The following is a 17,259-nucleotide window of genomic DNA, read 5'->3' as shown; positions in this document are numbered from 1 at the left end:
GTTCCTTATGTATGCTTATATATTAAGTGCTAATAGTCTGTCAGTTGGATGATTTGTCTTCATTTCTTATGGTATCTTTTCAAGAAGAGAGTTTCAATGTTGAATTTCTCAGTCTTCCAGTTTTATGGTTAAATCTTCTCGTGCCTTGCTTAAGAGATATTCTCTTTTCTCCAAAAAGTTAAGTTTGGCTTTCCACATTTCAGTTCTTTTTTTTTTTTTTTTTTAAGAAGACGGAAATCATACCAACTATATTTGCCAACCATAATGGCACAAAGCTAAAGATCAACAATAAAACAAAGCTGGGGGGCGCCTGGGTGGCTCAGCCAGTTAAATGTCCAACTTCGGCTCAGGCTCATCTCACCGTTTCTGAGTTTGCGTCCTGCATTGGGCTCTCTGCTCCCAGTGCAGAGTCTGCTTCAGATCCTCTGTCTCTCTCTCTCTCTCTCTCTGCCCTTCCCCTGCTCTCAAAAGTAAATAAATATTGAAAAAAAAATAGCTGAAAAATCTACAATGTAAATATTAAATATTTAATATGCAAATACCAAGCAACACATAACGACACAGCCAACGGGCCAAATAAGAAATCAAGCGGCAAGTCAAAGCATGTCTCAAAAGGAAAGAAGAAGACAATATTCCATTCACATTTAGATTCTTAATCGATTTAGAATTGATTTTTGTGCTCCTTTGAGGGAGGAATCTACTTTCATTTTTAAAAATATGGGTAACTAATTGCTCCTCCTCCTTTATTAAATAATTCTACCTTTCCTCATTTATCTGCACCAGCATCTTGGTTGTATATCAGAGTTCCACATCTGCATGGGTCTGTTTCTGGGCTCCCTGTTTTTTCCAGGGATCAATTTATCCACTCCTGTGCCAGCCCTACACTGTCTTAATTTTTATAACTTTTTACCAAATCTTTCCACCTGAGAACGCAAGTCATTTCCCCCTTGTACTTGTTCATCTTCAGGAGAATCTTGGCTTTTCGTGTAAACTTAGGTTCAGCTTGTAAGTTCCATAAAAACCCTGTTGGGATTTTGGTTTGAACTTCATTGAATAATAGCCAATTTAGGAGATGCTTTATGTACTTATGAAGCTGACCCTTTCTATCCATGAACATGTGACGTCTCTCCATTTAAGTCTTCCCTAATATTTTTCGGTAAAGTTTTTTTTTTTTTTTAATTTTATGCATAAGAGTCTGCACATCTTTTGTTAATTTATGCCAAAATGATCTATAGTGTTTGTTACTATAAATGGTTTCTTTTCATTTTTTATTATTTTTTTAAAGTTTATTTTTAAGAGCGAGAAAGCGAGAGAGCAGGGGAGGGGCAGAGAGAGGGAGAGAGAGAATCCCAGGCAGGCTCTACACCATTAGCGCCCCCCACTGGGCTCAATCTCAGGAACAGAGAGATAATGACCTGAACTGAGATCAAGAGTCCAACGCTCAACGGACTGAGCCCCCACGGCACTCCGATGGTGAGCCCCCTGTGTGGCTCAGTTGGTTAAGCGTCTGAGTCTTGCTTTTGTCTCAAGTCATGATCTCTCGGTTCCTGAGATGGAGCCCTGCATGGGGCTCTGTGCTGACTGTGAGAGGCCTGCTTGGGATTCTCTCTCTCCCTCTCTCTCTCTCTCTCTCTCTCTGCCCTTCCCCTGTTCTCTTGCCCTCTCTGTCTCCCTCTCCAAATAAATAAATAAATAAATATTTTTAAGAAAGGAAAAAAAGGACATGTTCTATTTGTTTCTAATTTATAGAAATGCAATAAATTTTGTACACTATGTTGATCTTAAAGTCAAACATCTTGCTATACTCTTTTATTATTTCTACCAATATGTTGACAGGCTTTGGGGGCTTCTCTGTATAGACAATAATCACCTATGAGTGATGACAGTTGATCTGTGCTGTCTGGGACATCCCAGGAGGACACTGACAATGCTGGACATCTTTGAGTTGATTTTAAATGTAATTCTGCCATTTCCCTATCAACAATATTTGCTGGGGTGCCTGGGTGGCTTAGTCGGTTAAGCCTCTGGTTCTTGATTACAGCCTAGGTTATGATCTCATGGTTTGTGAGATCGAGCCCCGCCTCCAGCTCTGTGCTGGCAGCGCGGAGCCTGCTTGGGATTCTGCCTCCCTCTCTCTGCACCTTCCCTGCTTGCTCTCTCTCTTAAAAAATAAATAGAAACATTTTTAAAAGGCAAAAAAAAAAAAAAACACCCCACAATATTTGCTGTTTGTTTGTTTACTTGCTTTTTTTTTGGTAGTTCTTTAAAGTTTTTTCCCAGATTTACTGAAATATAATTGACATACAATTGACATACAACATAAGCTGTACAATGTGATGATTTGATTCATCTATGTATTGCAAAATGATTATTACCACAGCATTAGCTAACACCTCCATCACATCACATAATTATCATTCTTTGTTGGTGGTGCGATCACTTATGATCTACCCTCTTAACAATTTCAAATATACAATACAGTATCGTTGACTAAAATCACCATGTTGTACATAAGATTCTCAGAACTTATCCAACTTATATAGTAGCCCCCCTTGTCCATGGGGAATATATTCAGGCATCTCCAGTAGATGCCTGAAACCATGATAGTACTGAGCCTTATGTATACTATGTTTTTTTCCTATGCATACATACCCAAATTAAGTTTAATTTATAAATTAGGCACAGTAAGATGTATAGATGTAAATATGTGCACACGTGTACCCACACATTTTTTATTTTATACATATATATGTATATATATATGATTTTTTTATGAATCATTTGAAAGTTATAGATACCATAATACTTCACCCTAACTACCTCAGCCTGTATCTCATCAGAACCAGGACTTCCTCCTATACATCCACAGTCCTATTATCAAGCCCCCCAAATTTAATATTAATGCAAAAATGTAAACTAATATGACATCTATATTAGTGCCCTATTACTGTTGTAACAAATTACCAGAAGCACAGTGGCTTAAAACAACACATTTGTTACCTTACAATTCTGGAGGTCGGAAGTCTGGCATGGATCTTGCTGGGCTAAAATAAAGATATTGGCAGGGCCACATTCCTTTCTCCGGGTTCTAGGGGTGGATCAGTTTTCTTGCCTTTACCACTTTCTGGAGTCTGCTGATAACTGCTTCACTTGTGGCCTCCTTCCATCTTCAAAGTCCAGAACAATTGACCAAGTTTTTCTCACATCAGCTCACTCTGACATTGATCCTTCTGTCTTCTTCTTTCACATTTAAGGACTCATGACGACGTTAGGCCCATCCCAGATAATCGAGGATAGTGTCCATTTTTTTTAAGGGCAGCAGATTAACAACCTTAATTCCATTGGTGACATTAATTCCCCTTTGCCATGTAATGTAGTATATTTACAGGCTCCAGGAATAAGGATTTGGATATCTTTGGGAGGACATTATTCTGCTCACCATAGACTGCCCATTGAATCCCAGAGATGGATGTAGAGACAGGAAGTAGATTAGTGGTTGCCTAAGACTGTGGGCATCTGGGGAAAGAGGGCATGACTGCTAATGGCTGTAAAGTATAAAAATAGTTCACAATTGATTCTGCTGATAGTTGAACAATTCTGTGAATTATATACTAGAAACCATTGAATCGTACACTTAAAAATTTTTTTAATTTTTTAACGTTTATTTATTTTTGAGACAGAGAGAGACAGAGCATGAACGGGGGAGGGTCAGAGACGGAGGGAGACACAGAATTTGAAACAGGCTCCAGGTGGGGCGCCTGGGTGGCGCAGTCGGTTAAGCGTCCGACTTCAGCCAGGTCACGATCTCGCGGTCCGTGAGTTCGAGCCCCGCATCAGGCTCTGGGCTGATGGCTCAGAGCCTGGAGCCTGTTTCTGATTCTGTGTCTCCCTCTCTCTCTGCCCCTCCCCCGTTCATGCTCTGTCTCTTTCTGTCCCAAAAATAAATAAACGTTGAAAAAAAAAATATTATATTGAAACAGTCTCCAGGTTCTGAGCTGTCAGCACAGAGTCTGACGCGGTGCTCGAACTCATGGACTGTGAGACCATGACCCGAGCTGAAGTTGGATGCTTAACCGACTGAGCAACCCAGGAGCTTCTATTATTACTTTTTTAAATGTTTGCATTATTTTTGAGAGAGAGAGAGATAGGGAGAGAGCACGGGGTAGGGGGAGAGAGAGAGGGAGACAGAGGATTTGAAGTGGGCTCCGCACTGACAGCAGAGAGCCCACGTGAGCTTGGGCTCACAAACCCTGAGATCATGATCTGAGCCGAGGTCAATCAACAGAGCCATCCAGGCGCCCCTCATTACATCTTTCTTACAGAGAATAGACATGGGCAGCTTCTTCAGCCCCAGGCTGGGACACTGTCCAAGGTGCTGATGCCCCCCAACTATGCCCAGGGCTTAGTTTGAAAGAGAGAGAGAGAGGGAGAGACGCAGAATCCAAAGCAGGCTCCAGGCTCCCTAGCTGTCAGCACAGAGTCTGACACAGGGCTGAAACTTGTGATATCATGACCTGAGCTGAAGTTGAACACATAACTGACTGAGCCACCCAGGCATGAGAGAGGGAGTGACAGAAGGAGGCAGGAAAGGCAGAACCAGAGACAGGTGATGTGGAAACAGGACACAGAGACTTCAAGATGTTGCACTGCTGGTTTTGAAGGTGAAGGAAGGGGCCACATCCATGGAAGGTGGGCAGCCTCCAATGGCACAGCTTGAAAAACAAGGAAACAGACTCTCTCCTAAGCCTCCAGAAGAGACAGCCAGGTGGGCACCTTGATTTGTGTTGACATCCACCACTAAGCTTACAATAATTTGCTAGAGCAGCAAGAGGAAACTAACAAGAGGCGTCACTTTGTCTAATCCAACATAGTGTGCATTGCGATAGGAGCATCACAGAGCTAAAAATGACGTGATACTTTGCAGCTTGTTTTTCTTACCTCTCATCTCATGACTAAGAAACAAGTGGGTGATGGCAAACCCACCTGTGAAACATGGGTGCGGTGCTTTGGTGCTTGGACCGCTTTTGTGTGAACAGGGCACCTTGACGCGAGCGAATCCACATGGACACCCAACCGGGGGCCTCAGGGAAGGACTGAGAGCCGCTAGCCCAGGTGTGTGGAGGAGGCTGCAGGTGGGACAGTAGGACGAGGCCTGTGGACCAGGTGGAAGAGAACTTTGTCCCAACACCATGGGAGCCTGGGTGAGTTAGGTGGGGATAGCCCTCTGCCTCTGACCTGCATGCTTATTTATGGGGAGGAGGTGTGTTTCAAGATAAGATCCCTTTCAGGGAGAAAAGTGGACACTGCTGGGAGGTACTGGGTTAGACGTCATGGGCAGTGTCTGGGAAGGCTATGCTCAGAGCATGAATTCTGGGTCCTAAACCCTGGGGTTCCTCTGACAACCTGCCTTTATGTCACCCCAGCAAGAAGGACATCCCGAAGGCTGGAGAAAGCTTCAGACAGGTCTCAATGCCCTGGATCCTGGATTTGGGGACAGGGCAAGTTTATTGGTGAAGGCCACCAGTCAGGGCCACCGGGGATGGGTGAGGAGGACCAAAGGGCTCAGGACACCAAAAGGCTATGAAGGGGTCCCATCTGGGATGTGTGCCTGCCCAGGGTTGCTCCTTCCAAGCTCCTCCTCGTGTGGTCATTAGAGGCACCATGTTCTGTGCTCCTGAGAACCCCGTGCACATTTGCAAACACTGGAGGTGTCTCCAGCCTTGGTCCCTGAGCAGGGTGAGGACCGCTGAGTGCTGTCATAGTTTGGCCACAGCTCTGGTGATCTCTCCTTTTCGAGTTAACGTGGTCCCAGCATGTCAACACCCCTCGCCCCTCCTCTGTCTCAGGGGACTAAGGTGGGGGCTTGGTGAACTCAGAGGGAACATTTCCCTGTGTGACCCAGGAGAGAAGGGCCCCAGAGGTTCAGGTGAATTTCTGCTCAGAGAAATCACCATTCACCAAAAAAGGGCCAAGGAGGGGGAAGAGTCCTGATTCATCAGATCCCCTCATGCTGTCCCTGGTGGGTCAGGGCCCGGGATACATTCCCTGGGAAACCCCACTTCCTGGGACATGGGGGCCTTTGTCCTGGCCCATCCGGGGTTCGTGGCAGCCTGTCAGGGCTTCCAGAAATCAGGAAGGCCCGGACTCTGGGTCCATGTCCCTGAATATCCTCTGGGCTTAGAGCTGGTTCTCTGGCTCAGGCGGGGACACCTGACCCCACCCAGGGTCTGGGGTCTCAGGAAGGCCCCTGGAAGGAGTAGCTCCCAGGGGAAGGGGAAACTAAGAAGACACTTGTCCTTTGTGGTTGATCTGGCAGTAAATGTTCCTGTCAGGGTGTTGTAACTCCTGTAAAAGAAAAAGAGGCCTCTGAACCCCGCAAGCTTCTCAGAACACGTCTGGGTGACTTTCAGGTCCTGCGTCCACCTCTCTGGGAACCTGGCTGGGTGGCAGGTTTCTGCCCCAGGCCCCTCCTTCCTCCCACTAGCCCCTGTGCCCTTTTGCCCTGCTGTGTCCTAAACCTGAAAGCACAGGCAGGGCAGGCTGGGGACAGATCCTCAGCCCCCTTGGGCTTGGGGGACCTGAACATTCATTGCCCACACTCACCTGGTAGATGGGAACGGCTGTCCTCGGGCTGGGTAGGGCGCTCTGAACAGGGGGAGACAATGGGTGTCAGTGGACAGAGGGAGAGTCATTTCTCTGCAGGGGTGACCTGTTCTGCCTCTTGAGCAGCTTTCGCCAAGCCTGTTGACCCACACCCCAACCCAGACCAGTCTCTCCTGAACTCCCTGCCCCACTCCTATTAGCCCAGGACCCCTGGCTGATGTTCCCAGTGCTCTGTCCTTGGCCAGACTCCAGGGTTCCCCTTGGGCCAGCTCAGAGTGGCAGGAGAGACTCAGGACGGGGTGGGGAGTGGTCCTGTCCCTGAAGACGGTCCCAATCCCGGGCAGAACGGGCCCTGCCTTGTCCTGGATACTCTGGGGGAAGCAGGGTGTGTGCTGTGCTGCTGAATTCGTTGGTTCTCTGCCTTGCGCCCGCACAACCTAGACCCCAGTGGGGAGGGGGCGGGCTTACCGGGGATGTGGAGCTGCTGACTGGACCATGACCTGGGGACAGAAACAGGAATTAGCACCCAGGGTCCCAGGAGGTACCTCCCAGGAGGTACCGGGTCATCGGCTCTCGGAGAACCAGGGAAGGAGCACCTCCCACAGGGAGACCCACTGGTGCTGGTCTGTGAGGTGCTGAGCCGTGCCCTAGATTCCATAGGTCAGGGAGTATGGCCAGTTGGGGTCCCCTGTACTGAAGCCCCAGGGACGTGGTCAGAGGCCCCAGGGTGTGACTGGCAGGAGTGGACATTGGGGGCAGGTCGAGGGGCTCCCTGTGCTGCCTGGGCTGAAGGGATACTCACCAGGGGTGCAGACTGGGTGCCCCATCTCTCTGTGATTATGTTGGCCCCTGGCCCTAGGAAAGATCAGGCTTATTTGTGAGGTGGGCAGGGAGAGGTCACAGCTCTGGTGTCAGAACAGGGGACAGGGAGGGTCCTCATTCCAAGCAGGGCTTAGAGACCACATCTCTCCTCCAGTCTATTTAGGAGGGGAAGGGCCCAGGAGAGGGATAAAAAAAGGCCTTCGGAGCACATGTATCCTCGGACCAGAGAGGAAGCCGGGCAGCGGATGGACACCTAGGAGAAAGTGTCCCGAAAAGGGATCAAGGGCCCAGGAAAGGAATCACACACGAGGGTCTGAGTGAGTGGAAGGGTCAAGGCGGCCAGCTGCGTGTGCAGGACGCTTGGGGAGCCCCAGGTATGTCAGATCCCTGAATGCGGTGCCCCTGCTGTGGCCAGACCCTCGAGTCCTCAGGCCAGAAGACGCTGAAAACTGACATTGGCTCGTGCTCTATCTCCATCTGTCTGGACGAGGGGCTTCGTCCCAGGACCTCTACCTGACGGGGCCCAGGGTCTGCGGCGTCACACATCAGGCGCCGTGGTTCCCACATGTGCCACTTTGGGGGTCGACCCCACCCGGCCTGTCAGGGTCTTCCACTCTCCCTTGCGTGACCTTGGCCAGGACCACCCTCGGTCCTGAGGCTGCAAATCCCCGTCCCAGGGCATGTGGACTGACAAACCACGGGAGGTACCGGCCACTGTGCCTTTAGTACCGAGCACTGCTGTAGGGTTGCCGAGCGAACCAGGACAACCCTGAGGGGCTGTTCTGTGATTGTCCCTAATTTTGCACAGAGGCATCTGTGGAGGAAGGGCCCTGGGCAGCAGCTGGTGAGGAAGGAGCCAGGTGTGATCAGAGGAGAAATCCAGGGGGCAGTTGGGAGGTCTGGGACACCCAGCCCAGAATCCTGGGTCAGGACGGCGTCTGCCTGCTGGTGAGTCCGCTGGGGTGGGGGAGGGGTGGTGGACAGGATCGTGTGTGGGAAATGCCATCATACCTTCCCGTCTTCACCCGGAGCAGGACATACCCCAGGGAGGCCACGAGTGCCACCCCAACCAGGACCCCAATTGCAATGCCAACACTGCTCCCCACAGGGAGGCCCGTGGGGCTTCTTCCATCTGAAATAAGAAGCAAAAGGGAGGAGGAATGAGTCCCAAGTCATATCTGCTGAAGTCAAGAGGGGATTGGGGGTGGGGGGAAGGGCCTGGTTAAGGAGGAAGGAAAGACTTTGAGGTCTGGGTGGTGTGTGTTATCCCTACAGCATCCCAACCCGCTTGGCTGCTGTGTCATTTAGTTTTTTTATTTATTATTGAGAGATAGAGAGACAGAGAGACAGAGAGAGAGAGATCAAGAAGGGGGAGAGGCACGAGAGAGCGAGAGACAGAATCCCAACCAGGGTGTCCGCTTTCAGTGCAGGCCCCAACGAGGGGCTCTAACCCACGAACCATGGGATCATCACCTGAGCTGAGATCAAGAGTTGGATGCTTGGGGCTCTTGGGAGGCTCAGTCGGTTAAGTATGTGTCTTTGGCTCAGGCCATGACATCATGGGTCATGGGTTCTGGCTCCGCATTGGATGCTGTGCTGATAGTACGGAGCTTGCTTGGGATTCTTTCTGCCTCTCTGTCTGCATCTCCCTAACTCTCTCTCTCTCTCTCTCTCTCTCTCTCTCTCAAAATAAATAAATAACCTTAAAAAAAAAACTTTAAAAAAACCCACAAGAATTGCCAGCTTAACCAACTGAGCCACCCAAGTGTCCCCTGCTGTGTCGTTTCTACTCCTCATAGTGAAACCTTGGACTTGAATCTTCATGTTGCCCTCCTCTGCCCAAAACTGTGGTCAGTGCCAACATCCTGTTTATTTTCCTCCTAAGGCCTCTCTCTCTTCCTCTCACATTATGCCTCTTCCCCCATTTCTTCTTTTCCATCACTATCGATGGTCTTAGAGGGAGGCCCCTACTTGTCCACTCAACACGAATTAGTGAAAATAACACTAGCTGACTGCTTTCGAGGTCAGCGCTGGGCCAGGCACATGGAAAATACTTTGTGTTTATCTCATCTGCTGCTTCCATGAGGCGGCCAGGTGTCAACCCCACTGTGCAAATTACGGTCTGAGAGTGTCAAGGGCTTCAGTAAAGTAGTGAAGGTCACAGAACTGGACCGAGTTGAGACAACACTTAATCCCAGCTCCACGGGACATTACGGCTAATAACAACAACGTCAATGACAAAAGAACAAGAACTGCTAAATTTGATTGAGCCTTGAACCTGTGTAGGATGCTGTCTCAGGATTTAAGATCTCATTAACCTCATAGTGACAACCCTCAGAACAGCCCTAAGAGCCAGCCGTTCTTTCCAGTTTTACAGATGAGGAAACTTAGGTTCTGGAGGTTGAGTGTCTTGTCTGAGGTCCCACAGCTGGTATAAAGCAGAGCCAAGATGTTAACAAGATTAGTCTAATTCCGGGGATCTCATCCACATTGCTGTAGAGGCTGTGAAGGAGGCTCCCACCTCCCCCAGACCGGTATTCTATTTCACACACACCCCCTGCTCATGAAATATACAGGGAGGAAGGGGGAGAGGTCGAGGGTCACTCACAGCTCACAGCCAGCCTGATGGGGTCACTTCTGTTGGAACTGGCCCAGTTGGAGACCTCACAATGATAATCCCCGGCATCTTCCCTCCTGACAGGGTCTATGGTGAGGGTGCTGTTGTCTGGGGACAGCTTCATCCTCTCCGTGAGCTTTAGACTCTGGTTATTGAAGAGCCACCAGATGGAGACCCCTGTGTTATTTGTAGAGCAGGTCAGGACCACAGAGTCCTTATGTTCTGTGGCTGTGGTGTTGCTGATGTTGATGGAGGGCTGGGACACTGGCTCTGTGGAGAAACAGAGGAGGTGACAGAATGAGAGGGGGCCTGGGGTCATGCTCCTTCTTCCAAGATCTCGGCCACTCCGAGGGCCCCACTGGGCTCTGTAAAGGTGCCCCAGAGGATGGCCCTGATGTCTGCAGAAGAATGAGTGTCTTTGTTCAGGTGGTGATCTATAAGGAGGGGGCTGTACCTCTCCCTCGGACCCTCAGGTCCCCCTCTGGCCCTCAGTCATCTGCCTGGTCTGCCTGGACATGTCTGTAGTATCAGCACCACACATCTCTTAGCCCATGTCCAGCATCCTCATCAGCAGGTGGAATTCTTCCCATGGACTCCTGTGTGATTCCTTTCTTGAACTTCTATGACTTTAATAGATCAAGCCTCACTCCTTATATACCTTTTCGTGTATGGTGGGGAGGAAGGCTTGCAGGCCTTCTATCTCTGCGTCCCCAGCAGCTCTGTGTAAAGTAGGGAAGGTATTTGCACGGTTATAATTTATTAGGAAATGAGAGCAGCCCACCCAGTCTTCATCACCTTAGGAATTAAAGAGTTTCAATCTACAGGATTTCTCAGGCTGAAGAAGACTTTTACTTCCACCACTGTGGATTGACTCTCATGGTGAAAAACTTCTGTAAAGAAGCGGTTACTGTATGCAGAATACTGGCACCCTTATAAATAGAAGGAAATGATTGCAACAGAATAAAGGCCTTATAGGAAACACCCCCAGCTAGCATCATACTGTATGGTGAAACACGGAAAGTGTTTCCTCTAAGATCAGATAGTACATAAACATGCCTCTTTCACCACCCATGTTCAACAGAGGAAAGGAGTCCAGGCCAAAATAAGTAGGAGAAAAACAATAGAATGCAATCAAATTGGAAAGGAATAAGTACAATGAGGTCTGGTTGTAGATGATGGAAATTATATGTACAAAACTCTAAAGATTCTGCAAAAATTGTTGAACTAATAAACAATTTCAACAAACTTGCAGGATACAAAATCAACAGGCAAAAATCAATTGTGCTGCTATACACTAAAAAGACCTTCCTCCCAAAATCAAGAAAAAAAGTCATTTACAATAACATTAAAAAGAATAAAATACTTAGGAATGAAAGAATGAGGCAATAGAGTATACATGGAAATCTAGAAAACGTTGCTGAAAGAAATTACAGAAGACACAAATGAAGGCAAAGACATCCCATGTTCATGGATGATGAGACTTCATATTGTTAAGATGACAATACTACCCAAAGAGATCCACAGATTCAATGTAATCCATAACAAATGCTTTTATTTTAAGATTTTATTTTTAAGGAATCTCTATACCCAACGTGGGACTTGGACATACAACCCCGAGATCAAGAGTCGCATGATCCACTGTACTGAGTCAGTCAGGTGCCCCCCCCTGTTAAATTCTTAAGGAAATATTTTGCAGAAATAGAAATTTCCAAAAAGTCACATGGAATCTCAGGGGCCTCAAATAGCCAAAATTATTTTGAAAAAGAACAAAGTTGGAGGACTCCTACTTCCTGACTACAAAGCTACAGTCACCAAAATAATGTGGGCCTGCTATATAGATAGACATAGAGACCGATGGGATACAACAGGCACCCCAGATACAAATCCTGATACCTATGGTCCAATGATTTTCAGTACGGTTGTCATGACCATTCGATGGAGAAAAACTTCTATTCAAGAAATGGTCTTGGGAACACTGGATACCCATGCAAATGAATGAAGTTGGATCCTGACCTTACATCATGCACAAAAACTAACTTAAGACAGATCAAACATCTAAACGTAAGAGTCAAAACAGTGAAAGTCTTAGAAGAAAACATAAAGCAAAAGCTTATTGAAACTGGATTTCCCGATGATTTCTTAGATATGACACGCAAAGCAAAGACAACAAAAGAAAAAACAGATGAACTGGATTGCACTGAAATGGGAAACTTCTGTGCACCAAAAGGCACAATCAAGAAAGTGATGGTAGCACTTAAGGAATACACAGGACTCAGGAAGGAAATAGACAGCATAGGAAATATAGTCAATGGCATTTTATTATTTTAATTTTTTAAAGATTTTGTTAAGATTAAATAAGCTCTACACCCAATGTGGGGCGTGAACTCACAACCCCGAGATCAAGAGTCACATACTCTACCTACTGAGCCAGCCAGGTGCCCCTAGTCTATGGTATTTTAATAGCATTGCATGGTGACAGATGGTAGCTACACTGTGGTAGGCACAGCATAACACAGAGTTGTCCAATCTCTATGTTGTGCACATGAAACTAGTGTTACATTGTGTGTCAACTAAAGTTCCCTAACCAACAACAACAACAACAACAACAACAAAGTGATGGCAACCCACAAACTGGAAGAAAATATTTGCAAAACATAGCTGGTAAGAGATTAATATCCAGAATATATAAAGCACTTCTGCAATTCAACAACAACAAAAAGCAACTTGACCCTGAGGACCCTTCTTTTTTCCCCACCTGCAAAGGCGCCTTGTATGTGTGGGGGTTTTGGGAGCTGACAGAATCCCCTCCCCACATTGCAGACTGGACTGGGAGATCTCAGATCTCAGATCTCAAGGACTGCCATGAGACATCAGACAGCACAGGGAGGAAGCATCTGCAGACATGTGATGGGAGAGTTCAAGGACAGATCTGAGTCACAAGCAAATGCAAAATAACTTCTTCTAGGCTCTTTTCTGGAAACCAGGAAGATCTCCACCACAGTGCTTGATGTAAATGCTTTAGGGATCCACTTACCAGAGACTGTGAGAGTCTTGACCGTGAACTTATTGAGGCGAGTGCCAGGGTTATAAACAAGGCAGGCATAGGATCCAGTATCATTCACAGTGATGTTGGGGATAAAGAGCTCCTGTGAGGATGGCTGGGGGCTCCCATTGATAATCCAAGAATACTGTGCAGGCGGGTTAGAGGCTGAGTGGCAGGAGAGGCTGAGGTTTGCCCCTGGACGGTAATAGGAGTCTGAGGGGGAAATGGTGGGGGCATCCGGGCCATCTGGAGCAAACAGAATGAAGCCACATGTGATGTAATCCAAGGGAAGGGGAAGAGGAAGATCTGGGTGTGTATAGGGACCACAGTGTCCATCTAAGTTGGGTCAGAAGCCATGGGCTGCCTGGGTGTCTAGGTGAGAGTCAGGTACTCAGACCCCAGAAGGACAGATGTGGCCTGACCTCTGGCAGCGTGGATTTGGGCTGGCAGCCCGGGGCCAGGTAGGAATACAAGTTACTCACAGAGAACATTCAGGGTGAATGGGTCACTACGACTGGCACTGACTAGGTTCCAAGTATCACACTCATAAGGTCCTGTGTCATTCCTTGTGACACCATGTAAAGTGAGAGTCCTGTTGTCCAGGGACAGCTCCGGCCTGGCGCTGTCCGGGAGGCTCTTACTGTTTACTGACCACAGGTAGCTTGTGTTCTGAGTCTGAGGTTCACACGTTAATACTACAGAATCCACGTTCTCCACGGGGTCCGAGTTGTTGCTTGTGATGTTGGGTTTGGGTAACTCCGCTGTGTAGACAACAGAGAGAACATTGCCCTGTGTGGTACCTGTGATTCCTCCAAAGGCATCTTCGATCAGAGCTGCCTTCTCTCATCTGTCTGCCAACCCGAGTCCTTAAGAATAAAGCAGATCTGTGAATCTCGAGACAAATGCCAGAGGATCTGAGGACTCACAGAAGGAAAAGCCCCCTGCTCTGTGTGTCTGAGAGCAAGCACAGGGTTTCTCAAATGTCAATCACAGGGCAGAGTTTTGTCGTGGAAGACGCGGGACAGAGTCAGAGACAGCCCCCAACCCCCCAACACGGCGCCTCTCCTGGTTCTTCGCAGACCTGATGGCTTGGCCAGGGGACGGGGATCTGAGCAGAAATGACACCCAGGGACACCAGAAGCAAGCCCAGAGGTCAGTTCAGTACTTGGGCCCAGGGCCTGAAGGGGCTTTGATAAAGACTGCCGTGAGACAGCGATCCCATACATGGCAGAGCAGAGTCCAAAATCAAGCAAAGAGTCAGAGAATGAGCAGGAAGGAGGGGTGATGAGCGAATGAACGACCACATCTCTTCAGAAAGGCATCGTGGTGCAGGATCCTAGGAGGCCTGGCCCTCCTCCAGCAACAGAGGCATCCACACTGTTCACTCCATCCCTCCTATTTTTTTTTAAATAATTTTTTTAGGGCTCATTTATTGTTGAGAGACAGAGACAGAGAGAGACACAGAGAGGGGTGGGAGGGGCATGGAAGGAGAGAGGACAGAGGATCCAAAAGGTTTGCCCTGACAGGAGGGAGCCCAATGTAGAGCTTGATCTCAGCAGATCTGCACCTGAGCCGAAGTTGGACACTCAACCAACTGATCCACCCAGGCGCCCCTCACGCCTTCCCTCCTAAACAATAGCAAGTGAGTTGGTTACACGTGGACCCTGTGCTGGTTTCAGGTGCAGAGTCAGAAGGAGAAGGCAATTCCACCCCAGTGGGAGGGACACCAACACACCAGGAAACACTCAGTGATTTCAAGTCCAACACAGGGAGGTGAGGATGGGCCACCTGAGGGGCGGCCGGGGCATGCTGACTCAGGTCGCTGCTGGGGGTCATTAGTTGTAGAGTGAACACAGAATGAGCCTCTATTTGCTCTCAGTGCCCACACCAGCACCCTTCCCTCTGATGGAGGAGAGGACGGGGCTGTGCTGCCCAGCAGCCCATCAGCCTGTGTGACCCTGATTCAGTGACTATACCTCCCCGGGCCTCAGTTTCCCCCTAATACAACAGGAATAATGCTAAATGATCTCCACCTGCCATGCCTGTGAAGTAACCTTTAACCATCCTTAAATACCTGGCCTTAAAATGGCATATCGCGGCCGGCCAATCAAATGGCCTCTCTTACTCTTGCCTCCACAAGACAAGGCTCCCTCCCTGGGCCTCCTTCTTGGGAGACGAAGAGCCATCAAGAGCATCTCTCTGCTCTGTTCCTCCCTGGGGGTGCTGACCCTCCTCTGGAGTCTCCTAAGTCCCCCACGGCAGTTGGCTAATGGACCGGAGCCTTTTTATGTCTGTGCTGCCCATGCCTCTCTCCAGATGTAGATCTGGAGACGAGCCCTGGCTGGCGACCAGCTCAGAGGCTCAGGACTCGGGCAGCTGGGAAATCATTGCTCCCTGTCAGCCCTGCCCAGCAGCCCTACCCCACCCTGGCACAGAGTCCCCGGGGTCACGAGACTCAGGAGCCCCAAGGCACTGCTCTGGGCAAGGGCCTTCTGGGCTGAGCTCTAGTGAGGATCCCAGGGCCCCTTCGGGCCTGGCCTTGACTGTGACCTGCATGGTCTTTCTCAGATGGTCGTAGAGTCTGGATTCCAGGAAAGGAGTTGCAATCTTAGGAAATTCATCTCTACTGTGTGTGTCCTGCACTAAATGCTCAAACACCATTTGGAACAAAATGCAGAAGGGAAGGGAGGCACAGTCCAGGCCTGTCAATCCTGTGTGTACCAAGTAGAATTCACTCTACCCGACATCAGAGGTTAGAGACGAATTACTCACGATATACACGGAGCTGTCCAGTTACTCTTTCAACTTGAATATTCCTCGTTATGATTTGTAGGGTGTAGTATCCTGTGTCCTCCAGGTTGATGTTCTGGAACAGCAGGGATCCATTGAGATATAATGTCTCTCTGCCGCTGTATGCAGATCCTGGGGTAATTTCTTGTAAGTCGGCTGCATATGATAGAATTTCCCTACGGGGATCTATAGCTGTCCCTTTGAACCAGCCAAGGCCTATAAGATTCACAGGCAGATTGTGGACACGCAGAAGAACGTCCTTCCCTTCGGCAGCATTGGGCGGCACCGATTCAACAGTGACTTGGGCAGTGGTGGGAGGGTTCCAGAAGGTTAGGAGTGAGACTAGGAGGGAAGAGAGAGGACCTGGATCAATATTTGGCCTATGTATTGGGACGGAAAGATGTGGCCCTGGAGACTGAGCAGGTCCTAATCGCTCAGCCTTGGGCCCAGGGGTGAGCGTGTGTGTGTGTGTGTGTGTGTGTGTGTGTGTGTCCTACTGGTCAAGGTCAGCGGCACGACCGCCATGGCTTCAGTGCTTCTGAACTTGTGATTTCCTCTGTTTCCAGTACTCTCCCTCAGATGTCCGTGGGCTCACTCCCTCACTGCCCTCAGGTACCTGCTCACACTCAGGGGTCCTTGGGAGAGGCCTGCCCACACCGCCTCCTCTAAAGACCCTCTGTCTTCACATTCTGACCTTTCCCGCTCTGTTCCCTTCATGGCCTGTCAATGCCCGACCTCCCATTCTGTGTCTTTGCTCGTCTGTCTTCCTCCCCAGAGAAGTGTGCTCAGGGAGGGCAGGGACTCTGATCTGTGTTGTGCCCCAGTGGTGGGGCCGGCTGCAAATACCTGTGGATGAATGAATGAGTGTTCCCAGGGCCCAGCATTGATCTGTCAATATCTCAGGTTGGTGGGAGGGGCAGCGTTTAGGGTCCCTGGTTGCTCACATCGTGTCCAAAATTCAGTCCTCAGTGATGAGTAACTTGGGACACAACACGTCATCACTCGCTCGCCTCTTCCAGATCATGAGATTTTCCTGTTGCTGAGCCGGGAACCCCCTGTCCTGCCCTGCCCTGCCCTGCCCTGTTCCCATGTCCCCTCTCGGCGCCCCATCCTCCCCTGGGAGACCGCAGCCAGTCTCTCTCTTCCCTTCACCCTTAACCCAGGGGATCGTCCCTCTCACCTGCCAGCAGGAGCTCCTGCCAGGGAACACGCCCTCCTCGGGGAAGGGCCGAGGGGGGCTCCATGCCGCCTGCTGCCTGCTCTGTCCTTCCCTCTGTGAGGAGAGCTTCGGCTCCAGAAATGCTCAGGAGCACCGCTGTCACGACAAGTTGGCTCCGTGGTCCTTCCTCCCTCTGTGCTGAGCCGCCTCTGGGGGCAGGAGCGC

General features: G+C 49.2%; 1 protein-coding gene across 1 annotated transcript; it reads right to left on the bottom strand.

Moving 5' to 3' along the window:
- Window positions 1-5,460: 5,460 nt before the first annotated feature.
- Window positions 5,461-17,259, bottom strand: LOC123578855 (carcinoembryonic antigen-related cell adhesion molecule 6-like). Its single transcript, XM_045442130.1, has 10 exons — window positions 17,056-17,259; window positions 15,858-16,217; window positions 13,568-13,846; window positions 13,077-13,331; window positions 10,034-10,312; window positions 8,437-8,557; window positions 7,406-7,458; window positions 7,072-7,103; window positions 6,604-6,645; window positions 5,461-6,345 (listed from the first exon to the last, which is right to left on the bottom strand). The coding sequence occupies exons 1-10, from the start codon at window positions 17,117-17,119 to the stop codon at window positions 6,280-6,282; spliced, it is 1,551 nt and encodes a 516-aa protein (XP_045298086.1). The 5' UTR covers window positions 17,120-17,259; the 3' UTR covers window positions 5,461-6,279.

Source organism: Leopardus geoffroyi, chromosome E2 (assembly GCF_018350155.1).
Source record: "Leopardus geoffroyi isolate Oge1 chromosome E2, O.geoffroyi_Oge1_pat1.0, whole genome shotgun sequence".
In the NCBI taxonomy this organism is placed as follows: domain Eukaryota; kingdom Metazoa; phylum Chordata; class Mammalia; order Carnivora; family Felidae; genus Leopardus; species Leopardus geoffroyi.
Note: the sequence above shows the minus strand (reverse complement) of the source record. Positions and strands in the feature narration are given on the sequence as shown.

Bases quoted from the DNA above. Each gene is read 5' to 3' on its own strand.
- LOC123578855 (XM_045442130.1), bottom strand. From the start codon at position 17,119: ATGGAGCCCCCCTCGGCCCTTCCCCGAGGAGGGCGTGTTCCCTGGCAG. The intron at 13,847-15,857 runs GTGAGTAATTCG...TTGTCTACACAG, and splicing joins TGGACAGCTCCGTGTATATC to CGGAGTTACCCAAACCCAAC. The intron at 7,459-8,436 runs GTATGATGGCAT...GATCTTTCCTAG, and splicing joins CTCCGGGTGAAGACGGGAAG to GGCCAGGGGCCAACATAATC.